The sequence below is a fragment of the Calonectris borealis genome, chromosome 1 (genome assembly GCF_964195595.1).
Source record: "Calonectris borealis chromosome 1, bCalBor7.hap1.2, whole genome shotgun sequence".
Lineage (NCBI taxonomy): Eukaryota > Metazoa > Chordata > Aves > Procellariiformes > Procellariidae > Calonectris > Calonectris borealis.
In genome coordinates this window covers 216525876-216552527 of record NC_134312.1, presented here as the reverse complement: position 1 = coordinate 216552527, position 26652 = coordinate 216525876, and the positions used below count along the sequence as shown (strand labels likewise).

General features: G+C 53.2%; 4 protein-coding genes across 8 annotated transcripts in view; all 4 read right to left on the bottom strand.

The window, feature by feature from the left end:
- Positions 1-1355, bottom strand: part of INTS4 (integrator complex subunit 4) — a 39695-nt gene extending 38340 nt beyond the window's left edge. For 2 of the 4 annotated variants that reach the window (XM_075140297.1, XM_075140299.1), the window contains exons 1-2: positions 1186-1355; positions 323-517 (exon numbers count right to left, since the gene is read on the bottom strand). In XM_075140297.1, the coding sequence (XP_074996398.1) occupies positions 323-517; positions 1186-1239 (249 nt within the window). In that variant the 5' untranslated portion in view covers positions 1240-1355. Of the gene's footprint in view, positions 1-322; positions 518-833; positions 853-1185 lie in introns of those variants that run through there. The other 2 variants (XM_075140298.1, XM_075140300.1) reach the window with 2 other exon arrangements.
- A 2493-nt stretch (positions 1356-3848) lies between these two features.
- On the bottom strand, positions 3849-8190 carry KCTD14 (potassium channel tetramerization domain containing 14). Of its 2 annotated transcripts, none has more exons than XM_075140592.1 (2): positions 8116-8190; positions 3849-4523 (listed from the first exon to the last, which is right to left on the bottom strand). In XM_075140592.1, exons 1-2 carry the CDS (start codon positions 8188-8190, stop codon positions 3852-3854), a joined length of 747 nt encoding a protein of 248 aa, XP_074996693.1. In that variant the 3' UTR covers positions 3849-3851. The 2 variants fall into 2 exon arrangements, with proteins under 2 accessions (XP_074996693.1, XP_074996698.1); XM_075140597.1 differs by having other exon boundaries at positions 8131-8190.
- A 10677-nt stretch (positions 8191-18867) lies between these two features.
- Positions 18868-20705, bottom strand: LOC142078046 (mid1-interacting protein 1-B-like). The gene is made up of 2 exons (XM_075140583.1): positions 19984-20705; positions 18868-19217 (listed from the first exon to the last, which is right to left on the bottom strand). The coding sequence occupies exon 1, from the start codon at positions 20393-20395 to the stop codon at positions 20006-20008; it is 390 nt and encodes a 129-aa protein (XP_074996684.1). The 5' UTR covers positions 20396-20705; the 3' UTR covers positions 18868-19217; positions 19984-20005.
- A 3968-nt stretch (positions 20706-24673) lies between these two features.
- Positions 24674-25821, bottom strand: LOC142078043 (mid1-interacting protein 1-B-like). Its single transcript, XM_075140568.1, has 2 exons — positions 25329-25821; positions 24674-25059 (listed from the first exon to the last, which is right to left on the bottom strand). Exon 1 carries the CDS (start codon positions 25740-25742, stop codon positions 25347-25349), a length of 396 nt encoding a protein of 131 aa, XP_074996669.1. The 5' UTR covers positions 25743-25821; the 3' UTR covers positions 24674-25059; positions 25329-25346.
- Between the last annotated feature and the right edge of the window lie 831 nt (positions 25822-26652).

Genomic DNA, 26652 nt, shown 5'->3' with positions numbered 1-26652 from the left:
CGGGTTCCCTGGAAAACTTGTCATGTCTTTAACCCTTGTTAATTTAACACTAATCACGCAGGGCATCTGCAGGGATAACAGAGTCACATCCCTGTCACTGGCTCCTGAAACGATCAGCAAAGGGACCAGGTAACATGATCAGGAATCCCTCGGGTAAAGGACTAGAGTCACTCACTCTCCTCACAGAGGGGTTCCAACAGCCCAGGCTGTTGGCAACTGAGTCAGGACCAGGAGCCTGTGACTCTCTACTCCACATCCAACCCCAAGAAAACAAGACCAGAATGAGGATTCCGGAAGCTCGCTTGGCTCCCAACTTCATCACCTTGTAATAATGCTCCAGCAGGATCCTGACAACCCCTTCCACGCTCTCCACTTCCACGGGCTTCCTGGCAAACTGGAGCAGGTACTGCAAGGCATCTGCGGGTGAGGTGGCTTTGCACAGGTCGACGTGGAGCGCCGCTGACTTGCTGGGCTTGGTCAACCGTAGCTTCTTAGAGGACAGGTCCTCGTGCTGCTGCTGCGGGCAGAGAGACACGGTTCAGAAGCACAGAGCAAATCCTGACCCACTCCTTCCCAGAGCGAACACTGTCTCAGCACCAAGCCTGAGAAAGCTCCTGTGCCCCACGGCTGCTGCTGGCCTCTCCCTCATCTACCTCAGGAAGGAACACATCCTGAGCCCCCTGGGGCTGCTCCTGTCCTGCCCAGGTAGCCCCTATCCCTGGGAAACACTGCCTCTCCCCACCCCAGCCTGCGGCAAATCCTGCCCTTTCCAATCCCAGACAACCACCCCGGGGCAAACACGGCTTCCCCCACGCCCACCAGCCTAGAGCAACTCACGCCGCGCCCCCATCCCCGGCTGGGGGAAGCCGCGTCCTCCACCCCCCGGCAGCCGCTCCCTCCCCGCCCTGAGGGGAGCCCTATCTCCCCGCACACACCCTGAGGCAGCCCCCTTCCCTCCAGGCAGCTCCGATCTCCCTAAACCCGGGGCCAATCCGTCCCGCTCCTTCCCAGCCCCTCACGGGCCGCCCCAGCCCCGAGGCTGCGGGCGCCCCTGGGCTAGGCCTCGGGCTAGGCCGGCGGCTTTTCCCTCAGCTCCGCCTCACTCGCCGGCTCCACTCGCCGCACGGCAGAGCTCGGGACTGTCCCCCGCGCCCCGCTCGGCCCGGCCCGGTGGCGGTGCGTTACCTGGACCACCTTGGTGAACTCCTCGTACACCCGCTTCTTCAAGTGCGCCGCCATGCCGCCGCCTGGCCTCCGCGGCCGCCGTACGCGCAACCCGGAAGAGGAACCACAGAGTCGCCCGCAGGGAGGTGGCCAAAGAGGCGTCCTCTCTTCCCAGCTGGAGGCCGCGCTCTATGGTCAGGCGGCCGAGCCCGGGAGGGGGCGGCCTCCCGTTGCCATGGGAACGTGGGCCTGACATGGCGGCAGCGACCTGGCCCGCCCCGCAGCCAAACCCCGCCAGGGGATCAGCCCTGTCAACCCCGCTCACTTTTCCCCCAAAATAGCCACCAGTTAGTATTTGATGTTAGACCATATAAAGACGAAAATATAAATAACATAGCTTGACATTTCCGGGCAAGCTTGTGTTAGACACACATGAAAGCTTAGCAAACGTGTCTCCTTCGAGGAGAGGGGAAGGAGGCCCCGGCACCGAGGAGCTCCCTGACAGACCGATGTCTAGTTAGGTGACAGGGGACACAGGCAGCAGTTACATCGGTGGTGCTGCGTGGCTAGAGGTAGCCAGGGGCGGCCACAGTTTGGTCACATCTTAGGGACAAGGCAATTTGGGAAGGGGCTGAAGGGTCCAAAGGGAGGTGATCAAAGTTTCTATGAGGAAAGATTGAAGGAGTGGGGTGTCTTCTCCATGGGGGGATCTCAGCACAGTGTTCCCTGTACTTAAAGGGCACCCACAAAGAGGATGGTGACTCTCTTTTCACAAGGAGCCGTGTGGAGAAGACAGAGGGCAACAGGTACGAGTTGCACCGGGAGAGGTTTCTTCTCAATATAAGAAAGAAATTTTTTACAGTGAGAACCATCATTCAGTGGAACAACCTCCCCAGGAACGTGGTGGAGTCCACATCGCTGGGGGTTTTCAAGACGTGATGGGACAGGGTGCTCGATAATCTCATCCGGGCTCCCTTGCCCACCAGAGGTTGGACCAGATGATCCTGGGCTGTTCTGTAAGACCATCCTTGATAAAACTATTAAAGTTTCTCATGACAGCAGTCCTGTAGTCTTAGGAGGTTTGTTCCTTTGAGGTTTTAACTACACTGTAATCAGATTTTTTTTCCTAATATCTAACTGCAATCTCCTTTGTTGTGACTTCAGCCAGTTACCCCTTCTTCCACCCTTAGTACATACAAAGCGTAACTGATCTCCTCCTTAAAGCAGCCTCCTGTCTATTTGAAGGCCACCTCGGTCTCTCTTCTTCTAGGCTAAGTACCACCGACCGCTTGGTTATGATCATAGACCCTATCTGCTAAACCTTTTTGCCTTCTCAGATATGATTGTATCAGTTCTTACCAAGGTTATAAATGCGAGAGGTCTCAAAGAGTCCCCTCACACCTATAGAAGAACTGCCCTGAGGTGGGTGGCGTGGCTCCCGACTTTCACTGGGGAGAAATCTGTGCTAGGATGAGCACACCTGAAACCAAGCTTAATTAGGAATGATTCAGATCCATTAGCATAAAGATAAAACTTCAGGTCTTTAGAATTTGGGTGGGAAGATGTCAGTAAATAAAGCACTTCTGTATCATTCAAAGAGCTTTTAAAAGTTATTTATTTAACATCCCAGAGATTTTTGTCCTTCACTGGAAGAAATCCGTGTTCTGAGAAATAAAGGAAATATGATCATAATCAAATTAGCCATTATGATTTTCAGAGTGATTAAAACCAAGCTAACAGCCATCTCCAGGATAAAAATAAACTTTTGAATACCAAGATTTTTAAAACATGATGTAGGACCCAACTCGTGTTCTGTAAAGGAGAATTTGCACTGAGGTCCCAGGCTATCGCTTCAGTAGCGCTCCCTTCCCATCAAATCAGGGCGGGCTTTCCCTATTCTTCCAGAAGCTTATATATTTAGAAATAATATCATAATAATAATGAATGTCACAAGAAAAGGATTGAAATAGTGTGGCCTGAGAGAGGAGTGCATGTCCTTAGATTATAAATTCCTCAGGTCAGCGATGGTATTTTTACCTTTTGTTGATCCTGGACCATAGCTGAGGTTCTCCATCTTTCCTTCAGAATAAATAATAAATAACGGTAATAAATACATTGGCTCGAGAGTAGGCTGTCTACTGGAGGAACAAGAAGAGAGCATGGGACACTGAAATCCTTTTTTAACCTAGGTTCTAGTGTGGAAAGCAATGAGAAAAAGAGCTTTTGCCTTCTCATTAAGGATCCAAATTTAATTTGAGCATGTGTTAATGCAACTGTCAGTGTTTCCATCGGGAATTGCATGTATATGACCTGTTCCCGTTTGCACTGAGAGACCAACTCCACATGTCCACGAGACATATTTGGGATTATTCATTTCTCTTAGGTAGAGTGAAGTTGGCTTAACCCTCAGATCTGCCTCTCTGAACTTATCTAATAGTCAGCAACGCTGAAAGAGTAAAATTCCTCCTTTTCCTGATACCTTTTAACTTGTAGAGTTATCCCCTAAAGCCCAATAAAACAGTAGCTTTTAAGCGCTCTTTAATTTGGCAAACGACCAAAGGAGATCCTTTCATTGGGCCATGCATTTCTTCCTGTCCTTCCGGTAGTCCGTGGCTTAATCTCCACAGCCCAAATTAATTTGTTTTAATAATTGCTTTCTTCTGTTCCCCATCGATGGTGGCACTGTGCTACCACCAGGTGAACAGGAACTTGTAGAAGAAGTCATGCGATTTAAAGCGAAAACCTTTTTCAGCCACGTGGGGCTGAAAGGATATTTTATACCCTTTGGCTTCAACATCCATTTGAATGCAGTCCAGCAGGTCTGAAATACTTGGCGCCGCCTTCCAGGGGCCAAACTTCACCACGGATTTTTTATCCATGTCCAAGCTGTTCAAGGCATCCTGAGACCTGGCTGCGTCCTCCTCAGTTCTGACCACGCACACGATGACGCTGGACCGGCGAGATGCGACCGCTTCCGCCCTCGCGATGCGGATCATCAGTTCGATGTTCTCGCTGTAGTTGGGCACGCGAGCCAGAAACTGCTTCCTCGCTACGAGCTCCCCGAAGATCTGCGGGGAGTCCTCTAGCTGCTTGATGAGAGGTTCGATGTCGTAGAACAACGCCTCCTTGTAGACGTCCTGGATGCACTGGGTGGGCACTTGGTTACTGCGCAGGTACTCCAAGATGTATTTGAAGTAGGTGCCTGGCCTGTCGATGAAGTACCTCCCTTCGGAGTCAGTCCTGAGTTTGGGCTGGCCGGTGAACATCTCTGCCAGCTTGGAGCCAGGGTGTTTCTTTAACGTGCTCAGCGTTGTTGTGTACATCTCCCCGCCAACGTTTAACTCCACAATTGGTGACAACTGCAGATATCACAAGGGAACAAAAAGCCACGTGCGTTACCTATCTCGGGCTGTCAACATGGAAGTGTCAAGGAAAAGAAAAAAAAAAAAGTGATTGCAGATGGAAATTGGAATGACAATGCGAAGAGCGGTATGAGCCCCCATCTCTTGGGGATCAGGTGGGAACAGCCACCCCATTTATTGCTAAAAGCAGATGCAGGATGTTTATACAGCCCTCATAACCAGAGCAGCAGAGACTCGCACATTTCTAAATGGCCGAGTGCTCACCACATCTTTGGGATGTAGGAAAATGTCAGTGAAGAAGAGGGACAAGAAGTACCCTGCCCAGGGAAGCTGTTGGTGACTACAGGATTCGACGTGGTTGCGAACGACGTGGTTTAGAGGCTGCTTAAAGAATCACCGTCAAAGTTATTAGCAGAAAGTGATTTTAATAGAGACCTAAAAGTGCGACTTAACAGAGTTCGATGGCAAGGTTCACTCTATTACTTACTACACGGATGAAACATATAAAAAAACCCATGTTATGTCTATATCTTAGGGATTATATGTGTTTAGCAGCAGTCTAGGTTTCATTCACAGTTTTAGCAGCACTTAATCATTAACTAATCATTAACATTTACGAAGTAAGTAGAGTCTACTACAATCATGACTTAATTACAGATTATGCTTACTATTAATTCACACATACAAGACAGAAATATATATATAAAAATGTACAAAAGGTACCTGTTAAAAATTCCCCTCGAGTTCAGTGAAGAAATATTCATGTAAAAAGTCTTGGCATTTCTCAACAGGCGAGGGTTGAGCCTCGAGGAGTGAAGCGGTTCAGCCCAGGTCCCGTCAGACGTCGGCCCTCTGAATATCGCAGACCCGAGAGGTCGCGAGCTCTCAGAGGCTCCCACTCAGAGGGAGGTATAGGGTGCAGCCCACTGCGGTCCCGGAGAGCGCAAAGGGTCTCACTTAGGACCACTGTTTGCAGGTCATTGGCTTTAGTCATCCGTAAATTTCCATCCTGGCCACGGTCCCAGGCGGTAATTACTAAAAATCCTCAAGGTTTCAGTGTTGTTCTACCGGACAGCTGGGCCAGGCAGTGGGAGTGCGTTCCCAGCCCCAGCCATGCAGAGTTTCTGATACGCTCAAGGAGCGCTCAACCGCCAGGCTCAGTACACCAAGGCCGAGGTTTCATGAAAATTTCTGAGATCAACAAGCGGCCCAGGAGAAGGGGTGTGTGTGAATGCACCACCACAGACGTCGATCTCCTAAGTCCCACACAACCGTTGTTCCTGCTGGCCCCTGTCCTTCCAGCGAGAACGACCTGAGCTCTCACCCTCCCCATGCGCAGAGGGACAAGGACCGAGCTCAAAGCTGTGCAACATCATTCCTCTCACCTGAGCTGCTGTTTTCTCTTCAAAGGAGAAACTAAAGCTCTTTGCAACTTTAGAAATGGGTGGAATTGGCTTCCACTGGGGGTTTAGTTATAAATACTGAAGTAAGACACAAAAATCCAGCATGTCAGAGGTGGAGGACAGAAGCTGTTTAGCAAAGCACTTTAAAAATGTAAGATAGCTTTAGCTAGGAAGTAAAGGAAATAATTCATGCAACTAATATGAATTTAAGAAGGAAGAATGTAAAGTTTGGCTTTTTGTTTGGATTTATTTTATTTCACCAGGCATTAACAATCACTGGTACCTGAAATACATTGGAGGAGGCCTGAATGCCCGGAAAGCTGGACCTGGTGTCTAGTCCGACCTTCCTGACGGTTCAGTGCTGAAGGGTTTTAACAGCCTCCCTTTGCACTCGGTCATTTTTTGTAGCAGTCAGTAGAGGAAAAGGAGAGGGAAGAAAGGAGGGGGTTATTTTCCCTCCCGCCGTCACTGCTGCAATGCAAGTCACATGCCTGGCCAGGACCACACCTGCCGTTGGGAAGGCGTGAGTCAATAAACAACCCTTTTTTCCAGGAGCTCACCTGCTCTTTCTTGGATCCGATCACGCAAGGATCTGCTTCAGTGCCGCTAGTCACATGCCTCAAGTGAAGCGTGTACTTACGTGCTTAGCTGGATCCCACAGGTACAGACCCACGGGATGACGTGAGCTGATCTCACAGCTCACACCAAGAGAAGGGGGAGCTCCTGCTGCCCTCTCCCCTTCCCATCCTTGTACCTACCTACGTGCTTCTCTTTCTCTTCCTCGTGCCAGCTCTGCTTCTCTTTCATCTTGCTGAGCTGAATTGGCTCACAGAGGATTTAACAAGCACCAGAGCTGGCAAAAGGAAGGGACTAGGAACAGACAACGCGGAGCAGGGGGAGACCTTTGCCTTTAAACAGCAGCAAGCTATCAGATTTAGCAGAAATTTGCTCACAGCCTAGGCAAGCCAGGGAAACAACAGCAGATTCAGGCCAAAGACCCAACTGGAATATTGCTTTGCCCTTGTGTGGGTGGCTTCATCTCGAGGGCAATCATTTACACTAGGGCCAAGGAGACATAAAAAATTATTCTGTCTGAGACTATCTGGTGATTTCCACCCACTGAAGAACATAGCCCAAAGCTGTTTCTGTAGTAAAGCCTCTCAGTTAGGAAATTTGCCATTAGTCCAAGTGATAATAACAGCTTTCCCCGGCAGGGATCATTTGACAGGAGAGTCTCATGCTTTTGAGCCTTTGCTCCTTCTTCTGATGGCAGGTCAGATGTTTCATACTGTTTGTCACTAATACAAATGGATAACATTCTTCATTAATACAGTAGCCCAACTAACCTTATGTTCTCAGATCTTGATTAATGGTTTTGGCCTGGGACCTAACTGATTCCCAGCAGACTGGGAATACTGGCACCAGCTGATTCCCAGCTCTGTAATTAGCCAGAGAGGTGACACTTAGGAATTCATTCCACCTATAGGGAGTCATTCCACCTATCTGTGCCCCAGTTTATTAATCTGCAAAACAGCTACCTCCTTGGGGAAGCGTTTTGCAACCTACACCTGAAAAATGCAACACAAGAAGGTTGGATCTTTTAAAGACAGAGAGGTCTCGGGGAGAGGCTGTACGGCTACGACAGAGAAGCAGCAGACTGAGGGCAGAGGAGTGGAAAAGGAAAACATCATCTGATCTCGTCCCTGAGTTCTGCCCAGTCGGACACTGCTTGTCTTGAGATTGTCATTAATTTTTCTTACAGCTACAAAAACTACTGCTCCCAGCTGATGATTCTGCACATCTACAACACAGGACAACTTTTGCATCATTAGAGACACTAAGAACTATTGAAAAACCCCAAAACTCACAACAGGATTTTATTTAGGGATCTGACCAATTAAAGTTCATATTAAATTAATTCCGCCTTTTGTCAAAGGAGAAAAAGGACCGCTCTGGTTATGTGCTGTTGCCAGATCTTGTATGCCTGCGAGGGACACGGTCCTTCTGTAAGCAAACTGGTGCAAACAGGTCAGAGTCAGACACAGCTTTTTACCTAGAGTCCTCTTCTTGGTCACATATTTGGCAAGCCCTGGTGTCTTCAAAATAATAAATGGAGGTAAAAAAACCTTCTAATGTAGTCCAGAGGGGATGCTTTGATCCCACAGGAGGAAACTGTGCCCCGGAGCCCATATCTTACTCACCGTATGCAGGCTGCCGGTGACCTGCTTCCCAAGGGGCTTGTGCTCCGAGGAAATGCTCATCTTCCCCGGGAGCTGTCGGCTCAGCGGTGTGGGAAAACCTGCTGCTCAGTCCTCGGGTCCTGCCCCACACGCAGGATGGCTCCCCGCCGTGCTCCAGTCCTCTTTCACTTGATTTTATTTCGTTGGGTCAGTTTTTTTCCAAGCTCCCAGCCCAGCCGCTGCCCCAGAGGCTCCAGTTTGCTCCAGGCACAGCCCTGGTACAGGTTGCAGGTGTAGGGAGAGGGGAGGGAACAGTCTGAAAGCGGAAGTATTTGCTCATTAATTTTCTGGCAACCAGCAAGGTGCAGGGTGGACTTGGGCTGGCTGCCAGCGCACACCTCCTGTAATACTATCTGTGTGGTGACTAAGAGCCAAATCATCCTTTCCAAAGGAGGGCCAGTGCCCAGAGGAACCCCGTAACGTGTGCCTGCGTGACCGCCTCTGCTCACGAACCGGTTGTATCGAAACCAGTAAATATTTTCACAGCTTTTAGCCTCCATGCGTTGCTGTTTTAAAGCACAGTTTATCCCAAACCATTTCATTGATCCCATTTGTCATGTGTATTGCTGTCAGATCAGGGTGTCTACAACCTGTCCGAGGTGGTGGCATTTTCGTCCTTGCCGATACAATCTCTGGGCACTGAGTAATTTGTGCAAGGTAAATAAAACCAAACCTGAATCTCTGCTTGAGCCTGAACTATTCTTTTCAATTGGTCATAAATATTTGATTAGTGTCTTGCATGACGTTGTTTTCTAATATCCTGTATCCACCAAATATCGAAAGTGGAGAGCACCACAGATTTAGCGGTAGTGGGACTGTTTCTCGCAGCATTGAAACACTCACAAGGACGTCTCTCTTCATTTTTTAAATGCAGAGGATCAAATCAGAGTGAGCCTAAATAACCTCTCCAGATCTGGACCACAGGCCTGTAGAGTCTCCTTGGTTTTATTCTAGGTGGTTCTGAGTGCACTGTTGCTTTCAAATTTGTCTTCAGGCCACTCATCACTTCTGTGTCTGTGTTCCATTACGGTGGCAAAATTGCCTGGACATGATTGTCCAGAGGTGTAAGTCAATGTTTGTAATGAGAGACAATATCTTTTATTAGATCAGCTGATATAGATGGATAAAAACATGCATGCTTTAGGGCACACAAAGCTTTCTCAGGTCTGTCAGCTTCTGTTTCAGCTTGCTTGGGTTTTTTTCTGGGTTTTTTTTCCAGTTTCTGTTGGTCTAATAAAAGGTGTTATCTCCTCTACCAACCTTGCCTCACTCTCTCTCATTTCAAGCTGCTTCCTGCTACAAGCAACCAAAGGGAAAATCTCAGACAAATACAGCGCTTCCTAAAAATCTTCCTTTAATGATGAAAAACTACAGCGTGGTATATAAGGAAACCATTTGCATTGTGCTCATGGACACCAGCTTTAATCATAGAATAGAATCATAGAATCATTAAGGTTGGAAAAGACCTCTAAGATCATCGAGTCCAACCATCAACCCAACACACCATGCCCACTCAACCATGTCCCTAAGCGCCTCATCTACACGTCTTTTAAATACCTCCAGGGATGGTGACTCAACCACTTCCCTGGGCAGCCTGTTCCAAGGCCTGACCACTCTTTCAGTAAAGAAATTTCTCCTAACGTCCAGTCTAAACCTCCCTTGGCACAACTTGAGGCCATTTCCTCTCGTCCTATCACTTGTTACTTGGGAGAAGAGACCAACACCCACCTCGCTACAACCTCCTTTCAGGTAGTTGTAGAGATCGGTGAGGTCTCCCCTCAGCCTCCTCTTCTCCAGGCTAAACAACCCCAGTTCCCTCAGCCGCTCCTCATCAGACTTGTGCTCCAGGCCCTTCACCAGCTTCGTTGTCCTCCTCTGGACACGCTCCAGCACCTCCATGTCCTTCTTGTAGTGAGGGGCCCAGAACTGAACACAGGATTCGAGGTGCAGCCTCACCAGTGCCGAGTACAGGGGCACGATCACCTCCCTGCTCCTGCTGGCCACACTATTTCTGATACAGGCCAGGATGCCGTTGGCCTTCTTGGCCACCTGAGCACACTGCTGGCTCATGTTCAGCCGGCTGTCAACCAGCACCCCCAGGTCCTTTTCCTCCAGGCAGCTTTCCAGCCACTCTTCCCCAAGCCTGTAGCGTTCCATGGGGTTGTTGTGGCCGAAGTGCAGGACCCGGCACTTGGCCTTGTTGAACCTCATACAGTTGGCCTCGGCCCATCGATCCAGCCTGTCCAGGTCCCTCTGCAGAGCCTTCCTACCCTCGAGCAGATCAACACTCCCGCCCAACTTGGTGTCATCTTCAAACTTAACTGGGGGTGCACTCGATCGTTGATATCACACAGAACTGGCCCCAATACTGAGCCCTGGGGAACACCGCTTGTGACCAGCCGCCAGCGAGATTTAACTCCATTTATCACAACTCTTTGGGCCCGGCCATCCAGCCAGTTTTTTACTTGGCGAAGAATACACCTGTCCAAGCCATGAGCAGCCAGTTTCTCCAGGAGAATGCTGTGGGAAATAGCATCAAAGGCTTTACTAAAGTCTTCGGTACACAATATTCACAGCTTTCTCTCATCCACTAAGCGGGTCACCTTGTCACAGAAGGAGATCAGGTTGTTCAAGCAGGACCTGCTTTCATAAACCCATGCTGACTGGGCCTGATCTCCTGGTTGTCCTGTACCATGAGTGCATAATGGCACTCAAGATGATCTGCTCCATAACCTTCCCTGGCACCGAGGTCAGACTGACAGGCCTGTAGTTTCCTGGATCCTCCTTCTGGCCCTTCTTGTAGATGGGCATCATATTTGCTAACCTCCAGTCAACTGGGTCCTCCCCGGTTAGCCAGAACTGCTGATAAATGATTGAAAGTGGCTTGGTGAGCACTTCCACCAGCTCCCTCGGTACCCTCGGGTGGATCCCATCTGGCCCTGTAGACTTGTGTATGTCTAAGTGGTGTAGCAGGTCACCAACCATTTCCCCCTGGATTATGGGGGCTTCATTCTGCTCCCTGTCCCTGTCTTCCAGCTCAGGGGGCTGGGTACACGGAGAACAACTGGTCTTGCTATTAAAGACTGAGGGAAAGAAGGCATTAAGTACCTCAGCCTTTTCCTCATCCTTTGTCACTATGTTTGCCCCTGCAAATGGAGATTCTCCATTTTGTTGCTAATGTATTTATAGAAACATTTTTTTATTGTCTTTTATGGCAGTAGCCAGATTAAGTTATTGTTGGGCTTTAGCCTTTCTAATTTTCTCCCTGCATGTCCTGTCCTCACAACATCTTTGTAGTCCTCCTGAGCTGCCTGCCTCTACTTCCAAAGGTCATAAACCTTTTTTTTCCTGAGTTCCAGCCAAAGCTCTCTGTTCAGCCGGACCGGTCTTCTTCCCCGCCGGCTTGTCTGTCGGCACATGGGGACGGCCTGCTCCTGCGCCTTCAAGATTTCCTTCTTGAAGAATGTCCAGCCTTCCTGCACTCCTTTGTCCTTCAGGACTGCCTCCCAAGGGACTGTCTCAACCAGGCTCCTAAACAGGCCAAAGTCTGCCCTCGGGAAGTCCAAGGCAGCAGTTCTGCTGACCCCCCTCCTTACTTCTCCAAGAATCGAAAACTCTATCATTTTGTGATTGCTGTGCCCAAGACGGCTTCCAGCCATCATATCACCCACAAGTCCTTCTCTGTTCGCAAATGACTTGCTTTAAGACAGCATTTTTAAGTCCTGCTATACAAATTACTCCCAGTTGAATTTTTTTTTCCCTTTTCAATAAGAACTTGATTTAAATTGCCAGATTCATCAAATCTCAAAAGAGGCCTTAGGAAGAACTTCTCACAGCCCAAGCCATTGGCATATCGCTGCCTACCCATGGGGATTTGGTGCTTTGCTGTTAGGTGGTCACACCAGAGGTGGCATCCTGGATTACTAGGACCACACATCTGACCTGTTTGGTGTCACAGCTTTGCTGGGCAGGCATCCGACCCTTCATCAAAGTCCTCTGTGCCTGCACTAAGTGGAAACAGTCGCTTTTGCAGTTTGTCGGTCCTCCTTTTACCCCACGGTCAAAGCCATGCTGAGGAAACCAGTGGGTGGGGGAGCAGCCCATGAAAAGCAGAAGTGGGATCAAGGTTTTGGAGGGGACCGGAGGAGGCAGCTCTGACAAGGCTCTCAGCAGTCCATGCTGCTGGTAACAGCTAGCTGAGGCTGGTTTGAATTTCATTCTTCCCTTGAGAAGGAAGTAAAAAGCCAAGACCATGAAAATCTCCATAGCCTCAGGCAACCAGGGTCCTGGGATTCCCACAACCAGCAGCTCCATTGTAGCTGCTGCTCCACACCCCATGGAGAGGTCTTGGCCACAGCTGTGCTGTTTCAGGGAGGTTAGCGGGGTTTCTCCCTTTGGGGAATGGGACTTGATTTGTATTAAGCTGGAATTTCCACCCAGGATCTCTGTTGGGCTTTATGTTTGTTACCAGTTGGCCTGGATCCCTGAAAACCTTCATCCTTTGGGCCTTTTAAAGCTGCATCTGATGCACTGATGGTCTGTTGGGAATCCACCTGCTTGCCGTCAAGCAGAGAAAGAGAACTCTGAGGATGTTTGCAGAGGAGATCAAGCAGGATCAGCAAGGTCCTGTCCTTGAAGGAGAGATTGCTGAGACCTATTGGAGAGGCCAGCTGCCCAAATGGTCACAGAGCCATGAGGAGGACAAGGAAGAAGAGCCAGTTAGATGTTCTCCATTCCTCTCCCGACTCTTCGAGCACAGCGATGCTTCAAGCCTCCTGCCTATTCTGCTCAGGGTGACCACTGTCCCTGACATTTCTTTTGTAGACACTTCAAAAGTAGATTTCCCTCTGCCCATGTGTTTTTTTTTAAAAAAGAGGGATATTTCCAAAACTGTAAGTTCTTTCAGGCAGGGACCATCCTTTCACTGTCTTTGCATAAAGGGTTAGCCTGTGCCTGGACCTTGCATGAGCAACCACAGTATGAATCATAAGAATAATCATACTAATGCCGAGAACTGTGTGTCTGCCAAAGAATGAATAACTTGACAATGGCTTAGTGGGGAATAAATATGTGTTTTTTGAAAATTGTGTAAATATGTACATAACAATGAACTGGAACATCTCTATGCTGGTACATACATCAGTTTGGAAAATAGTATTATCCATAAAAGTATTTGTAACAGATTTCCTTAACACATTGAATTGGCAGCTTCTGTTTAAGAGAATTAGGACAACAACATTGAGTTTTGGGGTTTATGCCCTAGTACAAGTAAATACATTAAATCCAAGGGGAGAAAAAAGAATTACATGCTTAAAACAGGAAGGGAAAAGAGAAGTTCGGATGTGGGGACGCAGCTGGGAGCAGCTCCTGTTTGCCTTTCTCCTCTTGTTCCCTCTTCTCCAATATCTAAGTTTCTTAAGGGGATAAAGACTCCCTGCCCACGGCAGGGGGGTTGGACTAGATGACCTTTAAAGGTCCCTTCCAACCTGAACTATTCTATGATTCTATGATAAAGACCTTTTGTTCTGGACCATTTGCTTGGAACATGGAGGTGACAATCCATAGCTGATCTCCACCCTCCATAGGGTCTTACAGCCATTTAGCATTATCACTACTGGGAGTGATGATAAATCGATGGAAAGGGCACCTAAAGAAGCTGATTCCCAGGACTCATCTGCTCCAGGGCATCTCAGTGGAGGAGATTCCTGTGGAAAGCTAGGGAATGAGCCAGGTTATTTTAAACAGCGGTGGATGGGTTAGCAAAGCGGAGAGGCAACAAACTTGGCACAGCTCTTCTGAACTCGCATGTGGATAGTATTCGCTCCAGCTGGGACTTGGCAGGGGATCCCAATCTCTGTCCTGGATTTTGCTGGGGGATGCACCAAGACAAGCGAGGTCTCTTGCAAAGGTCACAGGAAAAACAGATTTTTTTTGTCTTTTGAAGCACATTTGCTGACTTCTGCAAATTGCCAGGTTGCTCTGATGACCTGTGGCCAGCCTGCGCAATTTGTGAAGCATCTCTTTGTCACCGGTCATGAGCACTTGGGATCCAAGAGCTCACTGTCCTCACATCAGCTCTCACTGATATTGCTCCATCTGCACGGCCAGATCCCTGGGGATTTGTTCCTAGTGGAGCCAGCAGTGCCCAGCGAGGGGAAGACCCACATGTGGGCAAACTTCTAGCGCAGCGGGGTGAGGTGTGATATGGCTGAAAAGCAAAACCATCAGCAGTTTGCTTTAGCTCTGCTGAGGAATTGCACTGGTGCAGCTGGGCTGGTGGCTCTGCAGTCCAGGAGCCACTCCTAAATCAAACAGCCATGCGCTGTGCAAACACCATCAGCATTTCTACCCGCTGCCTTCCAGACGTTTATCAGCTCCACCCACCTTCACAGACCTGGGGATTGCATGGCTGGTGGCTTGTATCGAGATCTGAGGTGGCTTTGGACAGGCCCCAGGACACCATCAAAAGCCAAGGGAGCAAAACGCTTCCTGGCCAAGGAAGTGCATGCGCCGTTCCCCGTGGACGAATGGGGGGAGGCGTCCTCAGGATAGAGACTTAACCACTCATATTGTCATCGGTTAAAACAACCCAACAGGCCCATCAGTGTCCTCATTCCTGAGAAACCACATTATTCTCCTGATCCTCATGCCCATTGACTTCTTCCCATGTTTATATCACGTTCAGCTTAGGTTGTAGGCTTTCCTGGAGCAAGAAGCCAAACTAGATACAACAGTGCTCTCTTCTTGCCCGTCTTTCTGTCTCTCCTCATGTGCTTTCCCTTCCTGAGCTCTCCCCCAACTCTTGACGTGCCACATGGAAGGTGTGGGGCAGAGCTGAGTGTGTGGGTACCACTATTCCCAGGTCCCTGTCACACAGCAGTCCTATTGAAGGTGTTGGCATGGGTCCATTCTGTTGGTCCCTCCAACTGGGTTGTCTCCAGTCCAAGTTCAGGCTGATGCTGTCGGTATAACCAGAAAAAGGTCGATCTGCAGAAAAGAGGATTATTTCAATGTAGTCTATGAAGGATGGCAGCCCAACCAGTGGGTGTATGCCTGGTCTTGTTGCTGAGGCTAGAACTCACTTCTCCCAAGCCAGTGGTAGGAGAGGAGAGGATGGGCTAGTCATGGAAAGGTAAGGCTGAGAGGTAAGACCATTTGCAGCCAACTAGACACACAGAAATAAGGAGGGAAAGAGAAGACAGACTTTGGCTGGCTATCTCTGGGACCTTGTGAGACCAAAGCTTCGATTAAGGGGGAATCCTTGGACATCTACTGTGGAAATAAGCTGCTGGGGAGCTAGAGCAAGGATCTATGCTTTTGGGGCTCCCACCGGGTATCGGTGGCAGATAGACCTGTACCCTGGTGAGATGCTCCTGCCAAAGGATATGTGATTTTGAGGGTATTTTTCCAGCACCTCCTCCCTCCACTTGGGCTGTTGATGCAGTTAGATGGTTTATACAGTCCCCGTTTCACACAGTGAAGGGAGAGAACTAAATTATTCACATTTTTCTAACACTTTCCACATTACAGCAGCTCAGACTGGGTGGAATAGAGGCATTTCCCAACATTTGCACTATTGCAGAAATGCCTTGTTCCCTTTGAGAAGCTACAATAAGCTGTGGTTTCTATCCACTCCCACCCTATTTCCCTGATGGGTGCTTGGACACAATATTTGCAACAGTTTATGGGTACCTTAATTTGTCCTTGGGCAGTGCTGGGCCTTTCAGGGAGTGTCTCTCTCTATGAAACCCTGAGGAGAACAGGATGCAGCAAACAAGAAATTGCCCTGGCTCTGCACGTCGTGACTTCGCCCTAAGTCAAAGCTCTGAATGAACATTAACTCTTAAGCAAGGAGACGAGGAAGCTGAGGACCAGACTGGCAAAAGCTTGACCAGGATCATATAAGGAGTGCTGGGCAAAAAATGTACCATTCAAAGGTCCTGACTTCTATGTCATAAATTCTTCCCTTCCAAAATCTGAGTCTGCTCCCTCTCCATGAGAAGTTTTATCTGAAACAAAGATTAACATGTATGCATATATATATATAAAAAATAATGCATATGGAGTGTATCTTTGTATCAGATGTGCATATGTATCTTACAAATATTTTTGTCCCCTCCCCATGTATATGCGGGAGTCCTTTGTATTTGCATTCTGGTTTTAAGCTTTAAAATGATTGCATAGCACATTTTAAGATAATTCCCCTAGTCACAAGGGGCAAGAAGTCTTTTTCTTAAACAAATGACTAGATACTCATCTAATCACATGGATGCACACAGGGAAAAAATTAAGACCAGGAGAGCTGGAGATGCTGCAGTGTTTTGCTGCACCCATCAGAGACACCCAAACATGCCCAGTTATAAAGCTTTAATACCAACCGTACACTTTAAACTGGTAATGCCTCTGTACCCCCTACATTAGCATCCTCAGAGCTGTGGTTGGGCAAGATGTGGGAGTTTCTCCCAGACCTCTGCCTTCTTGGTAGAGGGGCTACAGACAGACCTAGGTCTTCCAGCCCCATGGCCACAGCAGGAGAAGCCTGAAGAGCAATAGTGGGACCACCAGGCTTGGGTTATCCCCTTTGCTGAGGCACTTTCCCAGTCCCATTGCTGTCACAGCACAGTCTTATCTTTTCAGACTTGGTGGGTCCCAAAGTCTCAGGCAAGGTAAGAACAGATGGGAAAACCGAGCAAAAAATATGTCTTTTCTTTTGCCCAGCACCATCTTCTCCTTCACAGAGGAGGTGAAAATGTACAGGATTACTCTCCTCAGCTGTGACAGTACCTTTTGCTTTTTCCCAGCCCGTCAGATATGGTCTCTGCCAACCAACAGAACAGGATGCTAACCAGAGAACGTTTAGTGGGAGTTAGGTTTTTTTTTGTTTTTTTTTTTTACTGCACAAGAGCCACAGGTACACAGCAGAGACCATACAACTCTTCACGCCCTCATGGCATGGGCCAAAGGGAAGCTGACCTTGTCTGATGCACAGACTCACTGCTCAGCAGGCGGCAAGAGAGCTCTTCTCTTCTTGTGGTCAGCACGCTGCAGAGAAGGTGTCCATTAACGCAACCAGGTTCGTTACCGGTCTTTATCTATTAAAGCAGCGTAAAAGAGATCACATTTAGTTTTGATCTTTAGCAAAACTCTGCCTGGGTATGGGATGATCCTGCTTGTCAAAGAGAACGTATTCTCCTGAGGAATTACGTAGGGCATCAGACCACGTGCCCCCAGACCACTGCTGGGTTCCTTCTGTGCAAGGACTGTCGAACAGTCGGTGCTTTTGGGTTGTTTTTGAGACTGTGTGGAAATTTAAGCGTGACTGATTTAAATACAGCATCTACCATTGCTCAGGGTGTCAGGGCAGGGCGTGTGGCGGGGGGATGCTTTGAAGCCACGGTGCATTTCGTTGTTAAATTGTGAAATAAGTTTTCTCTTTTATTTTCCGTGCTATTAGAGTTTCACTAAAATAAAAGCAAGGGGTGGAATTCCTGCTTTTCTGTTTCTTTACAGTGCTGTGGAGTTTCAAAGTGCTGCTGAGCAATCAGAGCCCCACTGTCGGGGTTGACATGAACATGAACCCATGACAAGGTATGGAGCTGCCTCCAGGTAATGGGAAGAAACAGGAGAACCATCTGCAGAACATTTGCTCATTTTAGACTGAGACTTTTAGAGCTGAGGAGTCTCTGATTTCAGTCTGAAGGATGTTATTTCACTCTTGTGATACGGCAGATTGGGAGAGCATGTATGACAACACACGCAACACAACTGGAGCCTGCAGCCCAGGGCATGGTCACAGTCCTCCTCTCACCAGAGATGCTCAGAGACTTCTGGTTTCTTTAATCAAAACTGCAAAGCTCATGGAGGACCAGTGTTTGTTAAGCCAAAGCAGCACTGTTTCAACAGTTGAATTTGTTTTAAAATGGCCTGAAGAGGCAAGGGGACACCTCCCTCTAGTGCCCAGCTCGGTAGGACTTCCCCACAGTGGTGTGTCTGGGAGAGAAGGAGGCACCTGGAGGTGGGACCCAGCCTGTGCTGAGGGTTTCAACCCCCCTGCAAAGGGCTTGCAGCCCCTGCCCACCCACCCAGCGAGGGCTTTGCCCCTGCTCTCCCCACAGCTCACAGAGATCCGACGGCAAGTGAAACCCTGCCTTCCTGCTCATCCCAGCTGAGCATCCCCACCTCCTCCTCCACTCCCGGCTCTGGAGGGTGCCACAGCCAGGCAGGAAGGAGGCAGAATTGCCCTCTGGCATTGCTGGGGCTGGCAGGGATTGCAGCAGGTTGTCCCCAGGGCTGTGTGTGGTGGAGGTGGTGCTGGGTCTGAAGAGCTGGATGAATGTGGTCCGAGGGAACAGATGTGCAGGTACTGATTGGGTTGGTGAACTGAGAAGTTGGGGGTCCAGGAGAGGAGGGGGTGTTGGGGAAGTGAAGGAAGGATGCTGGGGAGCAGGTTGGGATCCCAGCACCCAACACAAGATGATGGCAGGATTACGCCAAGCTTTTGCAAAGCGTGAGAGCCAGAGGGCTGGTGGAACATTCATCCCAATGCAAACCCAATTCCCACTCCCCGCCGGAGAAAACCAGCTCACCTCCTTACACTGGAACGTGGCCTCGGTGGCCAAGGTCCCCTCACCCTCATGGGCTGGGGGACAGTAGCTAAACAGAAGTGACAGCTGGTAGGAAACACAGGACACATTTGCACGAGGCTTTGCATTTCATTTCAGATCAGCCTTGGGAAGCGAGTACATTATCAAAGAGACCGGTTGGGGGGGCTTAGGCACATGCAGAAAAAAGCATCGCTTCAAAGTTACAGATGCCTTCTACAAAGCAATAACACGAAACACTCGTTTCTGCCCCGCAGAAATCACCCTGGGACAGGGGTGAAACGAAGCAGCAAGGTTGCCGGCAGGATTGGCTGCAGGGCAAGTCGGATGGTACAGGCAGTGCCCAGCAGGCAGACGGCCAAGCTCTGTGCTGCTCACGAAGGACGTTCCTTGCTGGGACTTGGCGCAGGAGAAGAAGTGCCGCTGGGCTGCGGACAACGGATCACCCTGTGGGGATAACCAACACGGTTTGGCTGGGATATCCTCATTCCTGGCCATATTTTCCCCAAAACAAGGGTTAACATTGCAAAGTCCCCGTTAATGCTCCCTGTTGTTGCTGTCACCTTTCTACACTCTCCATTTCACCACAAGGAGCTTGGCCATGAGCCCCATCTCTGGTGGGGCACAGGGATGTCTCCCCAAGGGTTCTCAGGGATGAAAGTCCCACTAGCGTGGAGAATGGGTTTCCATCCCCCAGGCTAGGGGAGAATTGAAGTATCTGAGATGTTTGCAGGTGGGGTGTCAAATTTAGACATTTGGAGACCTGAAAGTGCCAAATTGTTCCCTAAAAATGACTCTGTTGTGGTTTCCATCACAGAGAAAAGAGAAGCAGCTGGAGCACCGGTGTCTGGCAGCTCCTGGAGTCCAGAGCTCAGGGTCCTCCAACCACGTGACCGTTTTCTCTCTGGGATCTTTTGTGTCTGCCCAACAGCAGCCAGACATTGCCTATGCTGCAAGCTGGGGAGTCTTGGGGACAACGTTGAGCTCACAAAGTGACCTTTGTTCTGTGGCACAGCTTGCACCAAGTGAGCAATTGAGAAAGACAAATCCAGGAGGATGTATCTATTGAGCAATGAAGTGCAGACTCATGACTCCTGGGATTTGGGGGTGTGATGCAAACATTGGAAAGCCATCCAGCTGATGGGGCAAGAGGACCAAGTATGTTACCCCTCAGCCAGCTCCTCCTTGGCACTGCATCTCCCCAAGCTCTTACCTCAGAGGCTGGGGGTGCAGGCTCAAGAGCTGGACTGATCTTCACTGAGGTTGATCTGCTCCAGGATCTGGCTGTACCTCCGGGTGAGGGCGTTGGTGTTTTTGGTGAGATCTGTCAGAACTTGCTGCAAGCCGTTGACGTGATGGGAGAGGCGCTCTTCCAGACTGCTGTCTGCACCCTCATCTAAGGCTGTATCGGTGTTGGTGCCAGTCAGGCTCTGGTCGTTGACAGAGGCCAGGCCTTTCTCCACCACGGGCTTGATGGCCTTGAGGAGCTGGTAGCGCTCGTAGAGGTCCGCGTGGCCGCCCGCGGCCGGGGCCGCCCCCTCCTGCTGCGGGAAGACCCCTCGGAGCAGGCTGGGGAACATCACCTCCTGCTCCATCTTCTGGGTGGCCGAGAAGTACTGCTCCATGGCCCCGCTCCCAGGCTCCGACAGCGCTGCTGCGGGCTCTTCTCGGGGTGCCGCCTGCTCCCCGTCCCCACCGAGGGCTTTTTATGCGGGGCCGGGGCACGTCCCTCCTCTGCTGTCCTCTGCTGTCCTCTCCTGCCAGCCCGGGCCGGGCTGGACGGCCGCGGGGCCGGGCTTGGCTCCAGCCCAGCTGGGGCTCGGCCACGCCGTGTCCCTGGCTCTGCGCAATCTTCCTGGCCCAGGCTCCCCGTGGCCTTCGCCCGAGCTGGCCGGGGGTCCCGCTGCGCCCCCAGGCCGGGAGCGGGGCGGCGAGGGGGGGAGGTGCGCGGGGCCTCTTCCATCCCATCCTGTCTCATGCCATCCCCACCATCCCCACCGCCCTGGGAGAGTGCGTCCAGTGCCTGCCCCCCGGTGCGGGCAGGCTGCAGGCAGCACCATGGGAAAGCTACCTTGATTTGGGCAGTTTTGAGGAGGGAGGAAGGAGACCAAGTGATGGGTTTTTTTGGAGAGGAGGAGGCCCCCATGAGGCCTGCGCGGCCACCCACCTTCTTCAGGGCTGATCTTGGGGTCTCACACAGCCCACCCTCGGCAAGTGACCTTGGTAACAACCCCAGCTAAAAGAAGGTGGTGATAAGGAACAGGTGACACTTGTCTGAAGGGTGTTTGCCCAAAACTGGTTATATTAAGGTGGAAGATGACCATCAGCTGGATTAAATAGTGACCAGGCAATTACAAAAGGGACTTTTAAACAAAGGAGTCAGGCTGAAACGAATCATCAACACTCCCAGGATGAGGGAAAGACCTTGGAGGGGCAACAGCAGGAGTCAAAGCCTGTCGGACTCTGCCGAAAGCAGCCCTGCCGGCATCCCAGCCTCTACCCGGGCCTGGTGGAGCATCCTCCCGGTCGGATGCTGCGAGCAGCCTGCAGCCAGCTCCTGGCTGACAGCACGGGGGGCCCCAGGCAGGGACAGAGCCAGAGTCAGCGTTGCAGAGGCTGGAAGGCACCTCTGGAGACCATCTAGTCCAGCGCCTGCTCAAGCAGGGTCAGCGACGGGACCGTGTCCGGTTGGGTTTTGGATACCTCCGAGGATGGAGACTCCACCACTGCTCTGGGCAGCCTGTGACAGAGTTTGACCATGCTCGGTTTTAGGGAAAAAAAAAAAAGTGTTTTTATGTTCAGATGGGATTTCTTGTGCTTCAGTTTGTGCCCATCGGCTCTCGTCCCGTCGCTGGGCACCACTGGGAGGAGCCCGGCTCCCCCTTCTCCACGTCCCCCACTGGGTCTTTGTACACATGGGTGAGATCCCCCTGAGCCTTCTCTTCTCCAGGCTGAACAGTCCCAGCCCTCCGAGCCTCTCCTCGTATGGCCAATGCTTCAGCCCTTTCACCACCTTCGTGCCCTTCACCGGGCTCTCTCCAGTGTGCCCATGTCTCTCCTGTACTGGGGAGCCCGGGCTGGACCCCGCACCCGGCTGTGCCCCACCAGGGCTGAGCAGAGGGGCAGGATCCCCTCCTCCCGGGAGGCTGGTGGCCGCCTTTGCCCCGAGGAGACCTTGCTGGCTCAAGCCCAACTTGGCCAAGCAGGGAGGCAGAGCTGGGGGGTGCGGGTGTGAACTGGGGGGTGCTTCCCCCCGGCACCTGCACGAGGGGGCGGGAGGCAGCAGCAGGGGGTACGGCGGGGTCCAGAGCACCCGCGAAGCCAAGGGCAGGGGGGTGCGGGCAGGAACCTGCCCTGCGGGAGGGGCCGGGTGCCGGCAGCCCACCCGTGCTCGGGGCGGTGTGTGGTTAGGGCTTCGTGGGCCTGCTTGGAGAAGGGGGGTTGGAATTTCTTCTGTATGGAACATTTTGGGGCAAAACTGGGCTTTTTCTCTTGTCTTCCTGATACTGAGCCTGTGTGCCCTGGTCACTGCTTTCTGCTTCGTGAGATGTCGTTAAACAGATACAAATAAACCCGCAATCCTGGTTTGCTTGGGTGATGCAAAGGGAAAAGTTCATTTCCCCGTGGCGCTGGCAGCAGCGCCGGTGCCCCGGGAGCCTTCCCAGGGCAGCGGGGAGCCGGCATCCCCCTGCCACGCCGGAGAGGGCTGATCTGCCCCGTCTGCCCTCGTCCCGCCAGGGACCGGCGCTGGGTTTTTCAAGGACAAAGCCCTTTTCTGTGACCACCTCGCGTCTCTTATCAGCCACGTCGAGCAGCGGTGGCCAGCAGCAGGGCACCCTCGGGGCTTGGCGCATCCCCGGGGGCAGCGTGATGCAATGCCCTGCAACCGGAGCCGGCAGAAGTTTCCCGTGAAACAGCGGGGTCGGGGCCGGCTGGCCAGACAGCGGCTCGCAGAGGGGGACCTGGGGGACCTGGGGGATTGCAAGTGGCCCATAAGTCGTCAGCGTGTCCTTCCAGCTGTCGCAGGTCACGGGCCTCTTCTGGGAACATCTTGCATCTCTTATCAGTCATGTTCAGCAGCGGTGGTGAGGGCTTCACCCGATGTCCCGCTACGATACTTCCCCGGGGCACCAGGAGCCTCTCCACCTGCCCAGCGCACTGGCCAAGCCCAAAGCCATTGCTGGAGGTGACCGCAGGCCTTCCTTGCTGGGACCAACCATCTTCTCCAGGTGACACAGGTCCCGTCCTTCAGCTCCAGCCATGTAAACCACCAGAGGGACATCACCTCCTTTGTGGTCCTCACCGCACCGGGAACTGACGTGCCTCCATTCCTCATGGTTCAACGGAGGCAGAGGAGCTCCAAAGGCAGGTTGGAGACCCTATATCCATCTTCCAGCTCCACTTCTCCCCTAGCCTGTGCCATCATGCCCCAACTTGAGGTGGCATCGCAACGGGGACGGCTTAAGTGTCTCCCAGTATCCCCCTCATGTTTCACTGCTTCTGGATAAGACAAGGCTGCAACCTCGCCAGGGTTGGGGAGCGGCACAAGGGCAGATCTGCTCCGAAGTCCTCACGCTGGCTGGGAGGAGCTGTGTTTGCCCACGTTTTGGGGGACTTGGTGCTCGGCAAACACTTTTGTAGATGCCGTGGTTGCCCTTCCCAGAAAAGCAAGACATTTGGACCCACGAGGGAAGTCACCCAGAGGAGCACGGCAGCAGCGAGAGCGGGGTCGGTGCCGAGCCCACGGGAGGTGCAATGAGATCCTCGGGTCTCTGCGTGTGGGCAAGCCTTCCCCTGACCCACCACCCTCCTGGGAAGCCCGTCTCCTGCCGTGGCTCAGAGGGAGGAAAATGCCACCACTCGTGTCCCCAGGTGTCCCCGTGTTGTCCCCGGCACTGCCTGCTGTTGGATCCGCCGATGTCTCTGCCTCCCCTGACACCACCAGGACTGTCCTTGTCCTTGCTCAACTTGGCACCCTTTCAGATGTGGGGTGGCCGTGGACCAGGCCCCCAGCTGCCCCCTCCAGAGCCCCCAGCCCCCCGGCTGGCCGCTCGGCCACAGGTGGCTGCAGACCCTGTCCCTGCTGCCCGTGCTCGGGCAGGACAAGCCGAAGCCAAGGCGGTCTCGACCGCCGGGAGAAATGGCCTGATGAGGCGAGAGGAGATGGGGATCTCCAATGCACCCCAATCCCAGACACGGGTCTGGGGTCCCGGGGGCGGTTGCTTTCCAGAGGCGCTGAGACCTGCAGCTCCGCTGCCCCTCGGAGCCGGTCCCCAGCCCCAGCCCCACTCGGGGCAGCTCGTGGGCAGAAGCCCTGATGGGCAGGAGAAAGGCGCGGGGAGCTGTGGGGCACGGAGCGGCACCAGCAGTGGTGGGACCCCCCCGGGGAGACCTTTGAAGAGGACCCTGAACCTGGTGACTGTGTTGTGCGTGGGCTGATGTCTCCCTCCCTCCACGCTGGGTGCACAGCAGTGGGGCTCAGCGTCCGTCTCGCTGTTGCAGGTCTGGGCTGTGTGTTGGGCACGTTCACAGCCTTTTGTGCCCAGAAAACAGGCACCAGCTTTTGCTGGTGTTGCTGTCGACATAAGGACGGAATTTTTTAGGATGAGGGTGGTGAGACACAGCTTGCCCAGAGGAGTTGGGGATGCCCTATGGTTGGACAGGGCCCTGAGCTACCTGAAGTCGTGGAAGATGTCCCTGCACACAGCCGGGGATTGGACTAGATGGTCTCTGAAGGTCCTTTCCAACCCAAACCATCCCGTGGCTCTGTGATTCTTCATCCCTTCCAATTCCCCATCGTTGCATGGGCAAGTCCCCTCCCAGCAGAGCCAGCGTCCCCATGCCCCGCGCCGGGGCCCTCCCCGAGGGCTCCAGCCAGAGCAAAGCACCACACCGACAGCGGCTTCGCAGGGCTTGTTTTATTAGCAAAGATGGGGGAAAATGCCCCTCGGAGTCCAGGTACCAGCTGGAAAAGGGCTTGGCAGTCGCAGGGGACCGTCGGAGGTCGGGGCCACCGTGCAATGCCGCCGCCTTCGTGCCACTCTTTGAAAATAAAGAGGAGGGCACGGGGCGTGCGGCTCTTCCGATGGACCTCCCGGCACGACCAGATGCTTCTTCCTATGAGGATAAGGCACCATCTGGTTCTCCGGTGGTCCCAACCGCCGCCGGCGTGCGGTGCCAGCGCTGGGAGATCAGCTGCCGCGGTGCGGGGAGGGCGAGCAGGGCTGGGGAAGAGCCCGCGATGGTCACTGTTGGGGACGTCCTCTCCTTCGTGCCACCAGCACCCGTCCTGCAACGGCAGCTGTCCTTAACCCTGAGGGCCATCCCAGGGAGAGACCTGGCCCAGCAGCCCCGGGTCCGCAGACCCTGAACCCCTGGAGTCTCTGCACGGAGGGACGGGATGGCATGGAGATGGAGATCTGCAGCATTTGAGGGGACAGCCCCCATTTCAAGGCACTTCCCAGGAGCTCCCCACCCCTGCAGTGTGAGGGACCTCCTGGGGACATGGGCCACCCCTTGTCCCGGTGCCCCTGGGCTCCGCGTCCCCCCAGCTCTTACCTGGTGGCCGGGGCAGGGTCACCAGCTGGGCTGCCCCTCGCTGGGGCTGATCTGCTCCAGGATCTGGCTGTACCTCCGGGTGAGGGCGTTGGTGTCCCTGGTGAGGTGGGTGAGGACCTGCTGCAAGCCGGCCAGGTGGTGGGACAGGCGCTCCTCCAGCTGGGCATCCATGGCGTCACTGTCATCCGAGGAGGTGTCAGCGTCGGCGCCGCTCTGACTCTGGTCGTTGACAGAGGCCAGGCCTTTCTCCACCACGGGCTTGATGGCCTTGAGGAGCTGGTAGCGCTCGTAGAGGTCCGCGTGGCCGCCCGCGGCCGGGGCCGCCCCCTCCTGCTGCGGGAAGACCCCTCGGAGCAGGCTGGGGAACATCACCTCCTGCTCCATCTTCTGGGTGGCCGAGAAGTACTGCTCCATGGCCCCGCTCCCAGGCTCCGACAGCGCTGCTGCGGGCTCTTCTCGGGGTGCCGCCTGCTCCCCGTCCCCACCGAGGGCTTTTTATGCGGGGCCGGGGCACGTCCCTCCTCTGCCGTCCTCTGCTGTCCTCTCCTGCCAGCCCGGGCCGGGCTGGACGGCCGCGGGGCCGGGCTTGGCTCCAGCCCAGCTGGGGCTCGGCCACGCCGTGTCCCTGGCTCTGCGCAATCTTCCTGGCCCAGGCTCCCCGTGGCCTTCGCCCGAGCTGGCCGGGGGTCCCGCTGCGCCCCCAGGCCGGGAGCGGGGCGGCGAGGGGGGGAGGTGTGCGGGGCCTCTCCCGACCCGTCCCGTCTCCCCCGACACAACCGCTTCTGGGCCCCGGGAGCGCGGGGCCAGCCCTGCCCGCCAGCGCAGGCAGGCTGCAGGCAGCAGGGCTGCCGGGGCCGACACCGCTCCCCTCCTCGCTGCCACGTGCCCGCGACGTGAACCCTGCGGGGACATGGAGCAACCCCCACCCGAAACTGCTGGCCTGGAGGCGGCGGCAGCCGCCGGCGTGGAAAATCTCGCTGGGGATGCGCTGCCGCGTGGGGTCCCACTGGGGATCCGGGGGACACGGGATGGGGACAGGGATGGGACCAAACGCCCCGGTGGCAAACGCCCGCGGCACGGAGCCGTTGCTTCCCACGGGGGAGCGCGGACGGGGCCACCACCCCCCCCTGCCCCCATCCTGGGGCAGAGGCCGCATTGGGGCAATGGCGGCGCTGCCCGTCCCCACGTGTCCCTGCGGCGTGTGGCAATCGGGGAAGATTGTTCTATTTGTGGAAAGGCCACAAGGTCCCTTGTCCCTTTTGCAAGCCCTGGCGGTGGCAGCTCTCCCACCCCCCCCTCCATGTCCCAGCCAGGTGCCCACGCT